The sequence below is a fragment of the Physeter macrocephalus genome, chromosome 14, assembly GCF_002837175.3.
Source record: "Physeter macrocephalus isolate SW-GA chromosome 14, ASM283717v5, whole genome shotgun sequence".
Lineage (NCBI taxonomy): Eukaryota > Metazoa > Chordata > Mammalia > Artiodactyla > Physeteridae > Physeter > Physeter macrocephalus.
In genome coordinates this window covers 40,196,530-40,215,102 of record NC_041227.1, presented here as the reverse complement: position 1 = coordinate 40,215,102, position 18,573 = coordinate 40,196,530, and the positions used below count along the sequence as shown (strand labels likewise).

The 18,573-nt window shown below is 41.3% G+C and overlaps 1 protein-coding gene across 3 annotated transcripts in view; it reads right to left on the bottom strand.

Annotated features, from left to right (window-relative positions):
• Positions 1-18,573, bottom strand: part of MACROD2 (mono-ADP ribosylhydrolase 2) — a 2,044,226-nt gene that overhangs the window by 158,296 nt on the left and 1,867,357 nt on the right. For all 3 annotated transcript variants that reach the window (XM_028499297.2, XM_028499299.2, XM_028499300.1), the window contains exon 11: positions 16,548-16,631. In XM_028499297.2, coding sequence (XP_028355098.1) covers positions 16,548-16,631 — 84 coding nt within the window. The remainder of the gene's footprint in view (positions 1-16,547; positions 16,632-18,573) is intronic.

Below are 18,573 nucleotides of genomic sequence, written 5' to 3'. Positions count from 1 at the left end.
TAACATCAAAACTCTCTCTTGGAGAAGAGCAGGGCATTTTTAATACATATATCTACTATATATATATATATATATATATATATATATATATATATATAAAGTTCCTTTGACTTGGCTACAGTACAATCCCCAGTTTCTTATTACTCCTTTGATGGCACACATTCAAAATGCAAATTTTCATACACAAAGGAAGAATAACTCTTGAAATAACACTTGGTGCCATCGACGACGTGAAGCTCACACTTGATTTAGCAGAGCTGCACAGACAGCAGAGTGTGAATGTCTGCTCAGCAAAAGCAGTAGAATTTAGTCAGCAAATTGCAGAGGAGAGGAATTTTAAACCAGAAACAGAAACAGTGAGTAGATGATGGCACAACTGAACTTCAACCTTTCACAAAACCAGGGGCTTTCGGACAGACCATCAAGATCACATAGATTAAACCCTTTGCTTGACAGAGATCAGAGACTTGCTAAGGTCAATCAGCACAGACAGGAATCCAGAGTTTATTCCCCCAGCGGTACCCACTCTTGATCTCCCCACTCTTGAACCGTAAGGCCCATGATTACATAAGATGGACATTAAGACTTCCATACTCATATCATCCTGTCTCTGCTTGCTTTCCATTAGTAGTCTCTTCAGAATCTCCTTCCACAAGGTTTTAAAAATTAAGTTATATATGTATGTGTGCATGTATGTATGTATAATGGATACTGGAGCAGAATGTGTTTTCAAAAAATGGCTGCATATATATATATATATCCCATTCCACTTTTTTTTTTTTTGAATAACGTGACATTGACACTCTCCATCAAGAGGTGGGGTCTATGTTCTCTCTCCTTGAACCTGGGAGGGCTTGTTAACTGTCCCAACTGGTACAATGTGGTCAAAATGACACCGTGGGACTTCTGAGATGAGGCCACAGAAGGTGATGTGGATTCCAACTGGCTCTTGCCCTTGAGAGAGACACCCTGGGGGCTCTGAGTCAACGTGTAGGAAGTCAGACGGCCTGAAGTTCCTCATGCTGGGGGATTACACAGAGAGATTACATCGTGCTAGAAAGATGTGCAGAGAGACTCTGTTATTGCAGCCTTCAACTGTTAAAGAGTCTCCCCAGCCCAGGGCTCAGACAAGTGAGTGAGCAAACATCTGGATGATACCATCTCCCAATTTCCGATCTTCTCCAGCTGATGCTGAGTGGACCTGGAGCAGACATTATTCCCTCTTGCCAGGTAAGAGCACTAAGTCGTGGGGAGAAAATATTCAGGAGCCTGCTTATCAGGGTGACTTGGGTGTTTGTAAAACTAAGAAAGAGAAACTTCAAGCATGTAAGGGCTTAAGATTTCATGGCTTAATATCCAAACTCAAAATCCCATGTAAGGCCAATGAAAATGCAACAGGAAGGGAAAAATCCAGAGAGATGAAGAAAACCAAACCCTACCACAAAGGTGCATTTTAAAGGGTAAACAAAGTTGCTAAGTAAAGAATGAAAGAAAAGCAAGACTACAGGAAGGGAAGAGAAAAGAGTAAAGATTGGAAGTGGGTGAAGTGACATTGTCTTGGAGGCTTGGTCACAGAAAGTAACAGGGATTCCAGCTGGAAGAGACCAACCATGGTCCCAGCAGGAAGCATGGGCACATTCAAAAGGGTGAATGAAGGGATATTTTAAAAGGTGTGGGCAGAAGCAAGAGAAGCAATAAAGGACAATGAAAATCCACAGGACCAATGATGAACAGGAACCATTACCAGCCATAGGCCTGAGAGGAGGAAGGGAGTGGTCAACAGAAACCAAGCAATGGCTAGAGGTAGAGAGGACCCCCCCCCATCCCCCCGCAAGTGCTGTGGCCTTGGCTGGAGGAACACAGGTACTTCTGTCTGACAGCAAGGGTCCAGGAGCCTGAATGCCTACGAACTTTCCCCCCACCCTCCAGTGTCCTGCAAACACCTTCCACTGGTCTAGCCCATGATTTCGCAATATGGGGCAAACATTTGTTCTTGGCAGGACAAAAAAGTTCCCCTCCAAAAGGCCACGGTTCATAAACAGATATATAACAGATATATAGCATATTTGTAGTATTAAAATTTCATGGTTGGTGGAGAGAATTAGGACAAAATGCCTAAAACAGCTCCCATAGGAATCACAATAATGAAAAATAGTTGGAGAAGCACTGGCTAACCAACCCAAGGCTCCAGGGCAAGGGAGCCCAGTCAACGTAGGTCTTTGGTGACTGAACACAAAGGGTTTATTAAAATTCTCCCTGACCACTAGCTACCCTTTAGATCCCTGTGTCTATGTCGGGAAGAGATGGCAGTGAAAATGGTTAATCCACGGAAATCACCTACCCAGCAGAACCACCAATGAGGAGAGTTAGCAAAACAACTGTCCACAATGACAGCGAGACCTTCCATCAGTGTAGAAATTACCTTTGTCTTGGACGTATTTTAATATTTACAGAAAATGAGTAGATAGTTCAAGGGCATATCTACATGTGTATATTAACCCTTTGCTAATCTGGTAATTTGCTATTATACAATGAACAGGCCAAATTTGACAGAAGGGCTGAATTAAGTCTGCTAGAAATTCTAAACACCAAATAGATTTTGGTGCTCCCCCATCCTCATATCAAAATCATACATATTTTTCACCTGACCCAAACTTTACATGTGCTCTAAAAGAAAACTTCTCTTTAAATGATCTGATTATGATATTTTGGATAATTGATCAAAGCTGAGCTTTTCTCATGTACTTTTGATGTCCCTGCTTTGGATATTGAAAGCATATGGCTAGTCTCTGTATTGGAGAGTGCAGTAAGCTTTGACTAGAAATCATGGTGATGTGTATCTTCTGACCACATAGCTCCACTCTATCAAATGCATTATGCCATGACTTGTTAAATAAAAAAATGTCTTGGTGAAAAATTCTGTCAGGTTTATGTTTGGGGATGTAGCTTTAATACAGAGAGCATCACTTTGTGTTTCATATTGAGGTCATCCAAGGAGCACCGTGTCACTTTGCTGATGATAAAACCCACATGGCTGCCTGACACTCTGGAAATCAAGTGTTCAAACTGCCTGTTTTCAATATCCTTCCTAATACAGCCCCTGATCCACGTCCACCCTTAACTCCAACCTCCCCGTAACTTGCGCCCTTTGCTTCTTTCCTATCTGCCAAACTCCTCTGTGTCATGTCTTTCTCCAGCCATCCTCATATTCCTCTTCTCCTGCAGATTCCCTGTGCTGTGGAGAAGACCTCCAGACCCTGGTAGGAATCTAGAGGCCCAGTCCCTCTCCTCCTTCAATAAGCCTGGCCCTCGGTGTTCTTTCTATAATCTCCATGTGATTCCAAAAACCCACTGAGAACCCAAAGAACTTTAGGTTCTAAAACCCAAAGTTTGAGAAGCACTGGCCTATGGTCTGGCATCAAGCTATCTTATTTCTAGATCTGAATTCTCAGAGGTTCTAGCCATGGGACATTCTGCAAAGTTTTTACTTCTCTATGCCTCAGTCTCCTCACCTGTAAAATGGGGATATTACAGCACATACTCAATCATATAGTAATAAAGATTAAATGAGATAATCAATGTGAAGTGCTTAGAACAATGTCCAGCACAGAATAAATGCACAGTAAGTGTTTGCTAAACGGCCCCTTAGATGTCTGGAAATGTTCATGTCGCTGCCTCAAGTGCCAAATCAACAGGCAGGACACATACTCTTGGGGTTGAGAGAATAAGTGGGGCTGAGCCAAGTTCTCAGGAAGCAGGACACTTAACCCTGTGATTCTCAACCTTGACTGCATACTGGGTTCACCCAAGGTGATTAAACAAACATAGTTGCCTAGGTTCTACTGCCAGAGGTAGGATTACTTGGTCTGGGGTGAGACACTGGAATAGTCATTAAAAAAAAATCTCCCCAGATGATTCTGATGTGTAACCACAGCTGCTTAGGCAACCTGGTCAACACTGGCTTAGGCAGTTGATCAATAATTAACCCCAAACAGTTGTCTTTTTGTAGTATCATGGTCACCAATCACCTTCTGCATTTTAAAATACTAGTTACTAGCTAATTAGCCACTATCTACAACCACGCTGCGTTGTACTCCAGACGGTTTAACCAAAGTTGGGCAATTTATCCTCTTGGTCATAGTTGTAATGGAAGGTCTATGGGAAGATGATTCTGGCAATTGGAGGAAGTCATCGAGGAGGCTTGATCCTGCCAGCTAGGTCCTCACATTTAACCATCACAATCATCCGGTCATTCTACTTTAGATCATGTTTCTCAAATTGTGATCCACAAACCTAGCATCCAGATCTGGTTACTAAATACTATTCTCTACTAAACGGAATGATAGCTCTTTGAAGAAATGACTGCTGTCAGGCCTGGGGCAGGGAAAGTATAAAATGAGCTTGAGCATCTGGTTACACCAAAGCAAGGAAGAACTCAAAGATGATGGGGACATGTCAAAAGGACAAAGAAGCTACCCGGAAGGGGTCCTTGATAGTAATTGATTATAATCTGTTGAGTAGAATAGAAAACCATGATTTCATAATGATACAAGCAAATAAATGAAAAATTTCTAAGATTGATGAAGAACTGGATATTGACCTAGTTTCCACCTACCCCCTACCCCCCATTCGATATGCATTAGCTACAAATGGAGAAAAGAGTAGCTGTACAGTTGAGTTGAGGAGTCTTACAGACTCCACTTTCATCAAATAATCAAAGTGAACATTACTGGTAATGGGCTGAGTTGAAATCATGGGCCCCTACCACTTAATCAGCCATGAGAACATGATATCGCTTCTGTGATAGCTCTGCAAAGACGCATAACTTGAATCCAGTCATGAAAAATCATCAGATAAACCCAAATTGGAAACATTCTACAATGTAACTGGCCTGCAAGCATCCAAAGCGTCAAGGTTAGTCAAGTCACAGGAAGGCTGTGGAAGAGTAGGGACTTGACAACAGAATGAAACAAAGGCCATTACTGAGGAAATTGATGACGCTTCAATGGGGTCTGAAAATTAAAGGTAGTAATGTATCCATATGCACTTTCTGATTTTGATCTTTTTATTGTGCTCATGTAGGATCACTGGCCATGTCTGTAGAAAACACACAGTGAAACTGGGGGGCGGTTGGGGCACTAGAACTGCAACTTGCCCTCAAATGGTTCAAGAAAATGGTTCTCTTTACTATACTTGTAAATCTGCTCTAAGTTTGAGAGTGTTCAAAATAAAAACCAAGTACATAAGAAAATGGTGTTCCTAAGCTTCATTGCGTCAAGTTAAAACGCAGCTTTCTGATTTGGTGGAGGGCTGGGAATGGGGCAAGAGACCACATTTTTAGCATTCACCATAAGAGGCAGCTTTAGACTGAGGGAACAAGCAGTTCCCCTGAGAGTAGCAGTAACTGTTCATCAAGCACTCAGCAAAACTGCCCCCTTTCACCCCCCATTCTAGAACCAGCCTCCCCATCCTTACACCCCTTTCCTCCTAGACACTGTATCTACTTTCTTTCTGCCAGCAGCAAAGACTGTCAGAGATCAGTGGGGAATTCACAGGCAACAGAACAGAAATGATTCGAGTGATCTCTAGCATTGTTGTCTAAGGAGAATAGAGTACCCTGGTTTTCTGTATATCATTTCTCAAGCAGGATGACCCCTGGAAGTGAAGTCATTTCCTAAGGCTACCTCTAATGGCTCAAGAGTGACAGGAGTTAGGAGAAAACAGGTAAGCTCGAGCAAGGCATTAGGAGAGTGTGGTGCATGTCCAGGTGATTCTAGTGTAGGTGGACAGTTTTAAGGCTCTCTCCGGTAAAGTAGGAAAGCACAACTTTGTTACACCAGAAAATTGAAATTTTGAATATAATGGCAAAATCCTAATGTAAAAATCCGATACTGTTCAAATAGCAATATTTCTCCTTAAAGACAAAACAAAACGTTTCTCTGCTGAAAAATTAGTATCTAATATTATAAACTGTCAAATGTCCTATAGGCATGGCGCCAGAAGAAAAAAAAAATCACTCTTACGCTTTAGCTCTATAAACCTGGGGACTGAGTTTTCAACAAAACTAAGATAAATGCACCTGAATGCCACATTCTTTACCCTCAGTTTTGGAAATCAAAATAGACAAAAAGTGAAACACATTTGGGTCTGAATTACTCACAGACACCGACAAGACTTCAAGATACTTAAAAAAAAACATTATTAAAAGACCCACTGTATATGCCCTGATAAACTGCCTTTTTTTTTTTTTTTTAGTGGCTAACTTAGGATCACCTTTCATGTGGGTCCCCTAGACAATTTCGGAGGACTTTTGAAAGAAAGTTTCCCCATCTGTGAAATGAAAGCGTTGCCTTAGTTGTTCTCAGAGACCCATTTGGCTATGAAAACCCATGATTCAGAGCTTTTCAATTAAGATGGAAATATTTACTGGGTATGAAGCAAAGAGCTCATAATCAATTTTCATAAATTTGACGGTTATGCAGAATTATAGGATTTGATATCTAGAGGGGACCTCAGGGATATTGGGAGAAGGATTTGATCATGTGTGTCAGAGATGAAAATGGAATCCAGGTGTACTGACTCCCAGTTAAGGCTCCTTCCACTAGCTTACAACAGCAGTTTCCATTTCTTTCCTTTTTCCCTCCCTCCCTTCCTACTTTCCTTTTCTCCTTTCTTTCCAGTTTTCCCTCCTTCCTGCCTTTCCTCCTTCCCTCCTGGGCTTGGCAATCATAAATGGCAGCAATCCCATGATCATCCATTAACCGGGAAGATGCTAATTGAAAAGAAACAAAATAACGATAATAAACACCTCTTGGGAGGAGAACATTTTAGAATCCATAGTACCTAAATCATCTGAAATCATCTTCGCTGAGAGTTCTCTTCTTCATCAACACTCGTGTTTTCTCTCTTTCTGTTGTTATTTATGAGAATTTTCGTCATGCCTGCATATTTGCCTTTGGCTTAATTGGAAATTGAGCTTCAGGATGGGCTCACAAGGCTTTCCTAGGGTGGGGGGAGTAAGAACTACCTGGTCAGACACGACGGGGGACAGGGATGGGAAGGATTCTTTTTCCCAGGAAGACTGAATTCAGTATAAGCAGGGGGTACGACTTCTATTCTGGATTCAGTAATTGTGGAGAAGGTAAAAAGACTCATCCCTGACCTCCCTCTTTTTCACAGATCCCACATCCCATGTCAGTGAACTCTGCTGGCTTTACCTTTCAAATAGGCCCAGAGTCACACCAAATCTCACTCCGTCCCTTCACTGTTACTTGCAACAAGCCACCAGGATCTCTGGCTCCAAACCACTGTCTCTCTGTTTCCGCCCTTAGTCCCCTACTGTCCATTATCAACACGACAATCCGAAGATTACCTTTAAAACGTTAAGTAAGATCATGTCCCTTCGCTGCTTAAAAAGTTCTATTCTCACTTCACTCAGAGGAAAAGCCAGCGTTCTTACAGTGGGCCACAGTGTCCCAGGCAGTGATTCCCAAAGTGGAGTCCTTGGCCCCAGGCACCAGCATCACCTGAGGAACTATTAGAAATGCAAATTCTTGGGTACCCCAGGTCCCCTGAGTCAGAGACTGGGTTTAACATGTCCCGAGGTGACTCCGATGCACAGTCAAGCGTGGGATCCACTCCTCTATGGGACCAGCCCCCAGTGACCTCTCCAGTTACTCACACCGACTTTCTTGCTTTTCTTAGAATAAGTCAGACTTCTCTCCACTTAGGGCTTTGGTACTTGCTATTTCCTCTGCTGGAACACTCTTTCCACAGATATCTGCTAAGCTTACTCTTTTACATTCTTCAGGTTTCTTCTCAAATATCAACTTAATCATCAGTGAGGTCCAGCATAAGTGAAACCGTAACCCATCTTTTTCCCCAAGTCTCCCCACCGCTGCCAAGTTAGACACACATGGAATCCCCTACTTCCTCTTCCCTGCCTGGCTTTTCTTCACGGGTCTCCCGTGAAGTTGTTGTCAAGGTGTCAGCCAGATCTGCACTCATCTGAAGGCTTGCCTGGGCCTGCAGCATCTGATTCCAGCCAGGATGGCTCATTGCAATGACTTGTAGATTGTTGCTTGCTGTTGGCAGGAAGCCTCAGTTCCTTGCCATGTACATCTCTCCACAGTGCTGCTGGAGTGTCCTCAGGACATGGCAGCTGCCTTACTCCAGAGCAAGTGATCCAAGAGACAGTCAGGAGGAAGCCACACTCTCTTATGATCTAGAATGTCATACACGATCATGGGATATTCTGACCTGGAACCATCAAGGTAAGCCACTTTCAAATTCCTGACCTGTATATTATTTGCACATCATACAATTACTTACCCACCTTCCAAAGCCCGGAGACCCCAGGATACCTCTCTTTAAGGGTAACAGCAGAGCTTCATTAAGTAAGTGGTGGGACAGTTAGACAGTTCCAAGGACACCTTTTTCTTCTTTTTTTTTTTCTTTTAAACTTTTTATTTTGAATTAATTATAGACTCAGTAAATTGTAATAATAGTAAAAAACCAAAAAACAAAAAACTCCTGACCCGTAGAAAGTTTGAGATGATAAATGCTCTTGTTGTTTCACGCTGTGAAGTTTTGTGATAAAATTGCAGGCAGCAATAAATAGTACTGCTTATGCTACCATGTGACTTGCTATATATTCTAATTAATATTTTAAAATCCATCAACTTCCACCCCCCAGAAGAATATAAGCCCCAAGAAAGAAGGTTGTGTGTGTGTGTGCACGTGCGTCTTCGGTGCCTAGAACAGTGCCAATACTGTCGAATAGCAGGCATTTAACAAAAGTATACAGAATGCATGTTTAGGAAAGCTGGATCTGGCTGGCGGGAGCTGCGCTGATGTGGCTGGAGGAAAGATGCTGTGGGCTATCTTTATGGCAACTCCAGGGAACACCACGCACGCTGTATGCCATGTGAATGGAGAGTCCAGAGAGCACAGCTCTATGTGAAATTCATTTTGACCTTGCGCATCCTCTGAATGGGCTTGGGGAGCCCTCCACAGGGTTCCACTGGCCACAGTTTGAGAAACACTCATCCAGGAGAACAAGAGCACAGGCAGTTGGGGCAAGACCCAGCCTCAGAAAAGAGATCCTGGTTCCCAGCGTCTTACAGAAACAGCAGAGTCACCAGACTTCAAGAGCCCCTGAGGGCTGGACAATGAATGTTTCAGAGGCAGGCCTGAACTGACAGCCAATCACCAGAGTCCACCTCCTCCCTCCTGCCCCTGACCTAACCCGGTGCCTTTCATTAAGTTTTAGAGGCAGTAAAGCAGAGGTTGAGGAATGACTGACTGGGGAGGTTGTATAAATATTGGGGGTAGACTAGTTTCTTGGGAAGATTGACTTGAAGAATTGAGGTCAGGAAAGAGAAGACAGACTGAGGTCAAGTCCTCCTGGGACAGGAATTAATATAGTTGGGGAGGCAGGGTGCTGAGTGAGCTGAAGGGAGAAAGAAGGAAAAAAACACCTAGTGAGATAAGAGATTCAGTGCACGGAGAACATCATCTCTATTTGCAGAACTATTTTGTTCATATTAAGAGGAACGTCATATATTAATAAACAAGGTAGATGAGTTTTTGGTGGATGGGGGGCTCTTCCTGCTTCAGATTCAATACACTTTGGCCCCTCTGTCCAGGGACTGTGCCAGGTGGCTTCCGGAGATCATCTTGTTTAAATCTCCCCACACAGTCCCACAAGGTAGGTTTTCACCCTCCATTTAATATGAGGAAACCGACTTTTAGGTTAGAAAAACTGCCCAAGTAGGAAGCAGAACATGGACCCTGAGGGCTCTGTCCACCCTCGTGTTGAATTTTTTCTCTATGGGTAGGAGTGTACATATGTTGTCACCCAAGCCAGGGCACCTCCCAGAGTAAAAGGGAACATTGCTGATAACATGCCAAGGACAACGGGCACAAACAGGGTCATTCTGGCTCCCACAGGACCTACGGTTGCTCTGCAGGTATGTTCAGGCCTTCTCACCGTGGAAAATACCTCAGTACTCACATTCTTTAAGCCCCATTCAGAATCCTAGGGCTGACTCTGAAATAGGACTCCACGGTCCTAACCAAAGCTCGGTTTAATGTGTGAATGCGGAGAGCACGACTAAAAATGAAATAGACTCTTGGGTCCTTCTCCTAATCTGTGGCAGGGGGATAGCTCAGAGTGGCCCTGAGTCAAGCAGAAGGTAAGAGAATAATTAAAGCAAGAGGGTGACACAGGCTTTTCTTGTATTCTAATTTTCACCGTGGAAATGTACATTTTGCTTCAATTCTTGGCATTTCAAGGTCTAGAGGATAAAACAAAGCTTTTCGTTATGAGAAAGCTGCTTTTCCTCATTCCTGCTTTTTTATTTTTATTTTTTTTTAAAGCTGGTCAATCACTAGGCTTGTTTGAGTGATGGCAAAGTCAAAATTATGACTGCCTGATTTTACCCTTCACTGCACTTGTCAAAAAAATTAAATTAAAGATCATGTTTATGAATATAATGCATGAAGCGCTGCATGGCATCCTGAAAGACAGAATGTCTCTTCTGTCCAGGCACTCACAAAACAGTTTGTCACATAATACTTCAATATGCAGAGAAAATAAGAGGGCAGAGAGAAAATTCTGCCTCTCAGGAAATACGAAGTACATTCCACCCATGGTTCATGTACTCAGAAAAATTTATTTTAGTAAAAACACTAATAATACTTCTAATAGCAACATTAGATCCTTCAGACTTGTATAGTGCTTCCTAGTTTCCAAAATGTTTCCACATATAATTTCACCTGACAAAAGAGATCATTAATATTTTAAAGTGCAGTATAGGACTGCTTGATTTAGCATTGCAAGGGCTCGGGCTCCTGAGGAATGAGTGTCACATGCAGCCTTGTTGAATATTCTACGTAGAGGCAATTGTACAGCGAGAGTCAAAGCGCTAGTGCTTTCTGTAAAAATATGATGGAAAAAATAGCATTCATTACCAAAAACCACTGAAGGCTTTGGAGATGAATGTATGGAGAAAATTACTGTTCTAAACTTGCTACTGAATTTTAGAAGCACAAAGTCTCTTTAGTTTTTAATGAAAATGTTTTTTTACAAGTATAAAATAAATCTTGAGATATATATATATTTCAATTACACATAAATTTAGAAAGTTGAATATTAAACTCTCCAAAGTCTGCCCCTGTCCCTTCTCCACTCCTCCAAGATAATTCCTGAGGTCATTTTGATATGTATATCTTTCCAGACTATGTATTATATATGTAGATATGTATGTACATACACACAGCTATGTAGATATGTATTTTATATGTATATTTGTATGCATATACTATCTACCATTTATGTATTCTTTCTCTACTATCTATCTATCTATCTATCTATCTATCAGTCGTCTTCTAATCTACTTATCGCCTTACCTGTCCATCTGATTCTTGAATACATGGCTGAGCTGGTGATTTTATAATGAACTTCTAAGAAGCCAGAAATGATGAACGATATTGAATAAAGATTTCTAAGCAAGCACTGAAATTACTGTTTGCTTTGAGGCATCTGCCAATCTCAGATGGTCTAGACCCTAGAACCGTGGTTCTCAGACTTGAGCATGCATCTGAATACCGGGCGGGCTTTTAAAAACACAGATTACTGGATCCTACCTCAGAGTTTCTGATTCAGTAGGTCTGGGATGGGGCCCTAGAATTCATAGTTCTAACAAGTTCCCAGGTGACGTTGGTGATAGATACAGGAATACTCATTGAGAAGCTCTAGCCAGAACTTGAATTGAATGAGCCACACATGTGAGGTGCAGAGGGGTAGTGCTTTGGTTCTGAAAATAGTGGGGAATTTGCCTGTCTCAGCTTAGCATTGGCTGGAGAAGGACAAACAGCAAACAAAACAAGAAATAAAACTTTAAGCCAAATACGTAGTTTAAGGTACTCCTAAATTGGCAGTATCTTCAAGTATTTCAGAAAACAAAATATAAATAAATAAGCATTTAATCCAACTTCAAAAAATTCTCACAAACAAAAATCCAATGAACATGGCAATAAAGAAGGCAAAACATACAAGGAAATAACTACAAGCATGAATCTGCAGAAAAAATAAACTGCAGAATTTTGATCTACACAGAGTGGAGACATTGAAATTTCAGATACAGATTTTTTTTAAAGATATTTTATGTGTTAATTAAATAAAGAGTGACCAGGTATATCTGAAAAAGAACCAAATAAAACTTATAAAAATGAAAACTATAATAACTGAAATGAGAAACTCAGCAAAGAGTTAAACATCAGATTGAAGAAAGTTGAATAGAAATTAGCAAGTTGAATGATAAACTTGGAAAAAGAAACCATCAAAGAGATAGTGGCACAGAAGAAAAAAAAAGCAATGTAGGTTAAGAGTCATGAAGGACAGAGAAAGAAAGAATAGAAGGTAGTGTAGAACTAACATTTGTTGAGGTAATAGGTGAAAAATTGTAAGAACTAATGAAAGATGCCCATGTTCACGTCCAAGAAGCACAGCAAATCCTAAGGAGGATAAAGAGAAACCCACACTGAGGTGTACCACAGTGAAACTGAGGAGCACCGAAGATAAAGAATAGATTGTCAAGACAGCTGGAAAGAAAAGACAGATAACCTAACAAGATACAATAATTAGACTGAGAGATTACTTCTTAACAACTATAGGGTTGATAGGACTGTGGGAAAATATCTTTAAAACGTTGCAAGAAAATAACCATCAACCTTGAATTTTTACCCAGCAAAATCACCTTAAAAAAAAAAAAAAGGAAAATAACATCTTTTCAGACAAACAAAGCCGGAGAGACTTCACTAATGGAACTTCTAGAGGATCTACTTGTGAAGGATAGAGGAAAGAGATTGAGAAAAGCATGTTTTATTAAAGGTGCTAAGATTTTGTAATGATATTCTTTCAATTAAATATTTTGTAAGAAATAAAACTGGTTTAAATTATTGGGAGTTGCAATTGGTGGAATGGGGATTAATCAGGCTTTTTTCAAACAATTACGCCTATGATGTGGTGGTTTATGGATAGCATTGCCATTTATATCACATGCCAGACAGTTAGTGGTCTGAAATTGCTAATCATTTCATTATTGGCATTGCATTGCAGTGGGTCAAATCAAAGTATACTGTGGTCCATGAAATTTCAATCAAAATAATGAAAATAGAACTCTCTATCCAAAAGTCCACAGTATAAAAAATGCAAATAATTTTAGAAATTGTTTGATTTTTAAAATTTGATGTTCAATACTTTAGTTACATATTTAAATATTGAAAGCTAAATATTTAAAGTTAAATACATAAATATTTATAATATTTGCTTTCACTCAAAGCTGTAATGATGGCAACATTTCCTCCTTCAACAAAATGAGTTCTAATTTCCAGAAGAGAGAAAGGGAAAAAGATTAGAGAAGCTGTGTTGTTTCCAGAAAAAAAATTATTATTAAAACATTAAAAAAAATTATTAAAACATTAATAAACTGCATGGACTTGGGCAAGTTAAAGAACTGTTTGCAGCCTATTTTAAAAACAGCTCTGTAGAATGAGAAAATTTGACCATATGCTCTCAAGATTCTTCTTCTGGATCAAAATACAGCTATTATGGTTATATATGTTGCAAAATCCAAGTGAATTTGTGTTCCAACTCCACTCTCCATGACCCTGTCTGAGAATGTATATTACAGGGTGAGCTGAGGTGATCAGTAGTACCTGTAAGTGTCGGAAGCAGGGCAGGGAACCCAAAGGTAGGAGAGAAGTGAGAGGAGGCCAAGTGATGGGGATTTAGGCTGAGTGATCTCTAAATAAAAATACCAGAAGTTTCTCTTACTAAAACATATTAGAGAGATGACCAAGTTGGAAAAGGACTGATAACTCTAAAGCAGGAAGACTGCAGAGAAGGGTCATGACCCACATTCCCCTTCTACCCAGTGATACACGAATCCATTTGCATATCCAGTAGGAAAGAATGATTGGAACTCTTTGAATCATCAGAGGAAGTGAGACATATGCAACAATACAACACGTGAATACAGGACATAGTTTATTTTGTCAAAATACTGATAAGTAACGGGTCCCCTATCATGCAGTCATCTACCACTGGCATGTCAGATTCTGCTCCCTTTCTCACTCCTTTCCCAGCAGCTTTTACTTTTTTATCTTGGAAGGCATCTTATGAACAAACACACAATCCCCATTTTTCTGTAGAGTGACTAACATTTACATTTCACCATGATGCCACAGACCAAGTGCCCCTGGTAACAAATCCACAGTGATGGCACTTTTGTGACTCAGAGAAGATTCTGGGATGACATATTTGGGTGAGGTGAAGACATAGTATTTAGTCATATTAGGCTTATGAGATGGTTTTCCTGAACAAAGCAAATTATTTAGGAAAGCATGAAGTTTTCACACATTTGAAGGAATAACTCAGAAGAATTCCCTTGTTAGTTAAGGTGACAGAACTGCTGCACTGTATGTGCGCCACCCCCCATGTGACACTTGGAAATGACAGCAGCCTCACGCTCTGGAAAACAACCTTTGATGTGGGTCACGCATGTGATGGGAACCACTCAGTGAGGTGGAGCCTCTCCAGGGAAAGGGCAATTGTTGTTTTGCCCCTAATCCATTTCCCAGTCATCGTCTTAAGAGACTGCCCAGGAAATGACCTAATTCTAGTAGGAGGTGGAACCCTGACTAGTCTCCCAATCAGATCCTAACAAACACCCTCTGGCCAGTGAGAGAGCTGCTGCCCTTCTCCATGGTTCTAAGTGTTCTTCTCCGAATGTTTCTAAACTTTCCAGCACATTTCAATGAATTAGGACAATGTGTACCCTATCATGGTCCTGATTATGATAGTAATTATAATGGAATAGCCACCACTAATGGAAAGCAGACCTGTGCCAGGCACTCTACATATACTATTTCTACTGTTTATCCCTTGCCCCTCACCCAGAGGGCAGAGGACATTTACTGCTACGCCTGTCTCCACATCCCCCTCACCTAGGGCTAGCCTGGGAGAAGAAACAGCCCCATGGTGTGTCTCTCTCAGATCCACCTGCCTTCAGAGAGGACATGTCCTGGCTTATCCTCACCAGGGCAGCCTCTATCCAGGCAGTCGAGGATACCAAGGACAGTGGCACTTGCTTTTAAGCGGGCAGAGTCTTTCAGATTCAGGAGTGAAACCCAGCATTAGGGAGCCCATCTGGGGGCAGCATAACCAGAGCTCTGATCTAAACTCATTAGTAATGAAGCTAATATTTTTGACTTCAACTTTCTTACAGCTTTGCCTTCTCAGTTGGTTCTGAGCCCAGATGAGGGAGAAGACAGTGTCATGACTTATTTAGAACCCGTCACGCACACAGAGGCTGTGCAGTCACGGAGGTGAGCTGCTCAAGGTCTCCTTTCAAGAGACAACCTGATGCTGGGAGTCAAGTTGGCTAACAGCAAGCAGCGGCCACTTTGGGGATTCAAGGCAGTATTATGTTCCTGTCACTTTCTCCCCAAGCCACTTGCAGCCAGAGAGCCCTCAGGGGGGAGGGGACCCTGCAGCCCAGACATTCCTGCCCAATACAAAAGCCCTTTTATCCAGTCCTTGCCTGGGCTTCCCCAGACTCAGACTAATTTGCAGACAGAGGCTCTTCCAGCTCATCTGCCTTCCTTCCTTCTCCCCTTCACCTATTCTCCTGCTCCTCCCCATTTCATCCTTCACAGGCTTTCACCCAGTACTTTCTTGCACTTCTACTTCATCTTGGCATCTTCTTTCCCAAACACCCAAGCAGACACCATCAGTATTATTGTACTCGCCATCTCACAGTGGATGAAGCATGGCTCCAGGCAAGAAAGTAGAGGCATAAATATGTTCCACTGTTAGAAGTTCATGCATACCATTAGGTTAGAGGCTCACTTTACAAAATACCTAAAGATACCATTTTAAATGAAAAATTTGCATGTCCTATAAGTGTACTCGTGTTGTAAGTAAGAGAGAGGGCGTGTCATTTCTTCATAAAACTGAGCCCAGTTGGGCATGCCCATTCAATGCATAAATGCAAACATACATTGGCTTCTAGAAAGGAGAGGAGAACACTGAAGACAGGAAGCGTTTCCATCTCCCACTCCTGAGGCTTGGTTCTGGACTCAGAATGTGTTCATGAGAAAAACAAATGATCCAATAAGACAATAGCTACCATGCAACTCGTCACACACAGATCTGGACCTTCACCCTTACCTGAGTTCAGAGCACCTAACTGGTAAGCACTACCCACAACTTCACACTTTGTAGGAATGAAAGATACGTCACACTGAGAAAATGATTTTTTTACATTTGGTTTTTACCGTAACAAATTAAACCTGAATCTGCTATTTCATCCTCATATTCAGGGGAGAGTAAACATATTAAGAAAGGAGAAAGAAGTGCCCGGTGATGCCCGAACCCTTAGAAATATCTGAGTATGAGAGCATACACAAAATTTAAAAGTTAAACAGAAGTTTCTTTTCATGGAACATTTTTTTTTTAAGAAAGGAAGAGCTGGACTTACCCTCGCTAGAGTCCTTGGAGCCTTCTGGCTTCTTTGCTTTGCTCTTCTTGTGGGGTGGAGAGCGGTCTTTTGGCTCTAACCTCTCTGGAAGCACAAAGATTTACTACGTTTTTATTTAAATATTTACCGGTAGGGGTTCAAAATTATGTTGATGTTTAATAATATATTTTTCTTACTAAATCCACACATATAGTGAAGCTTAATTGCAGGTTTATCTGTCATTATGGCTGAGCTAAATTTTGGCAAAGACCTGTGCTTCTCCAATGAACATGGACGTATACTTACAGCTTAAGCATAAACACTTTTTTTATTGCCATTATTAATGATTCACACAAATGTGAAATCTGAAGTGCTTTTTTTTAAATTAAAAAATTTTCCACACGGCAACCCCAAATTATTATTATGTTTTTCTCCAGGAGAGTTTGATTTAAAACTTCATGGATTAATTGACAGTTGTCATTGTGTAATTTCATTTTAGCCCTCAAAGTAGGGCTAGATGAGCTGTAAAGTCATCTCATTTTGGGGGGTTACGGTGGGTCTTGAAATTATCCTCCTTCTATTGAACAGATTTCTTTAGTAATCCAGATTCTAAAAAACTTCTATATGTCCCCGATTAAATTATTATGCTTCCCACTTTTCTCAATGGTCCCCCAACCAAGTCTATCCAAGGAGCCTAGTAATATAAATTCTGAAGACACTTTTTAGGAAAACTATCATTGAATTCATCCCATTTGGATATCGGATACTTTGTTAGGCATTAATTTATATCTCCAGTCCTGGTCTTTCCACCTCTCAAAGCTTATGCCTTCAATGGCCCATGTGGCATCTTATTTTGCATTTGGACTGGATGTCTTCCGTTTGCCCTTTCAGATCCACTTTCCATCCTTCACCTCCCCATCTCCAGGTCCCTGTGCTCTGGGAGACTAGTCTCTATGGACCACAACAATGAACTCCCCAGCTCACTGGCTTCCTGTTAGATCCAGCCAATGGGGAGCCCAGGGCATTTATTTCCTAGGCTACCAGTAGTCTTCAAGGGCTGATTGTCTCCCTCAATCTAAGGTCACAGCTCCTATCAGTTGACCTTCTCCTCACAGCCCTCTCTGTCTTCTGGGCCCTGTAACAACCACCTCCCTGTTGTCCTTTCAGGGCTGGGATTTACCTGAACCCCACCCTTCTCTAACGATTCCCCTTTACTCAGCTCCCATCAGGCATTTCAAACTTATGTAAATAATCCCATTAGGCATTTCAAACAACACAGTCAGAACGATACTCTTGATCTCTGCAAGCCTGTTCTCTCTATAGTATTCCACATCTCAAGGGATGGTATGACTTATCTACCCAGGAATTCAAACCAAAAACCGAGATATTATCCTTCATATTTCTCTTCAATTACTTTTCCAGTAAAGCAATCCCATCATAATAAGTCCTATTAGCTTTGCACCAAAATAGATCCCATATTCCTCTACTGTCCTCATTCTTTGCAATCAGCATCCTAGCCTAAACCAGCAGCATCTCTTACCTGGGTTACTACAACAACCTGAATTCTAACTTGTAGCTTTCTAATCTCCCTACAATCTATTCTCCATGTAGCAGCCAGAGTTATCTTTTAAACATAAACTAGATCGCATCGCTTGCTTGCTTGTTTAAAAACCATTGCTCTTAGAATAAGATCCAAATCCAATGCCATGGTCCAGGACAACATGTCACTTGGGCTCCACCTACCACACTAGCCTCATCTCCCACTTGCTCTTTGGCTTCAGATTTATTAACTCCCTTCAATCCTTTCTTCAATCAGTTGTAGGCTGGTTCCTGCCTCAGGAACTTTACACCTGCTGCTCTTCCTTTCCCCTGACACATATATTCATATATCTACCTCCTTCCCATCTTTGAATCTCAGATTAAATTCAGCTCCCAAGAAAGGCCTTCCCTGACTACTTAATCTGAAGGGTCATTGCAAGGAAAATCTCTCGCAAACACATCACCTGGTGTATCTGAAATTATCTTGTCCCTTTGTTTATTTCTTTAA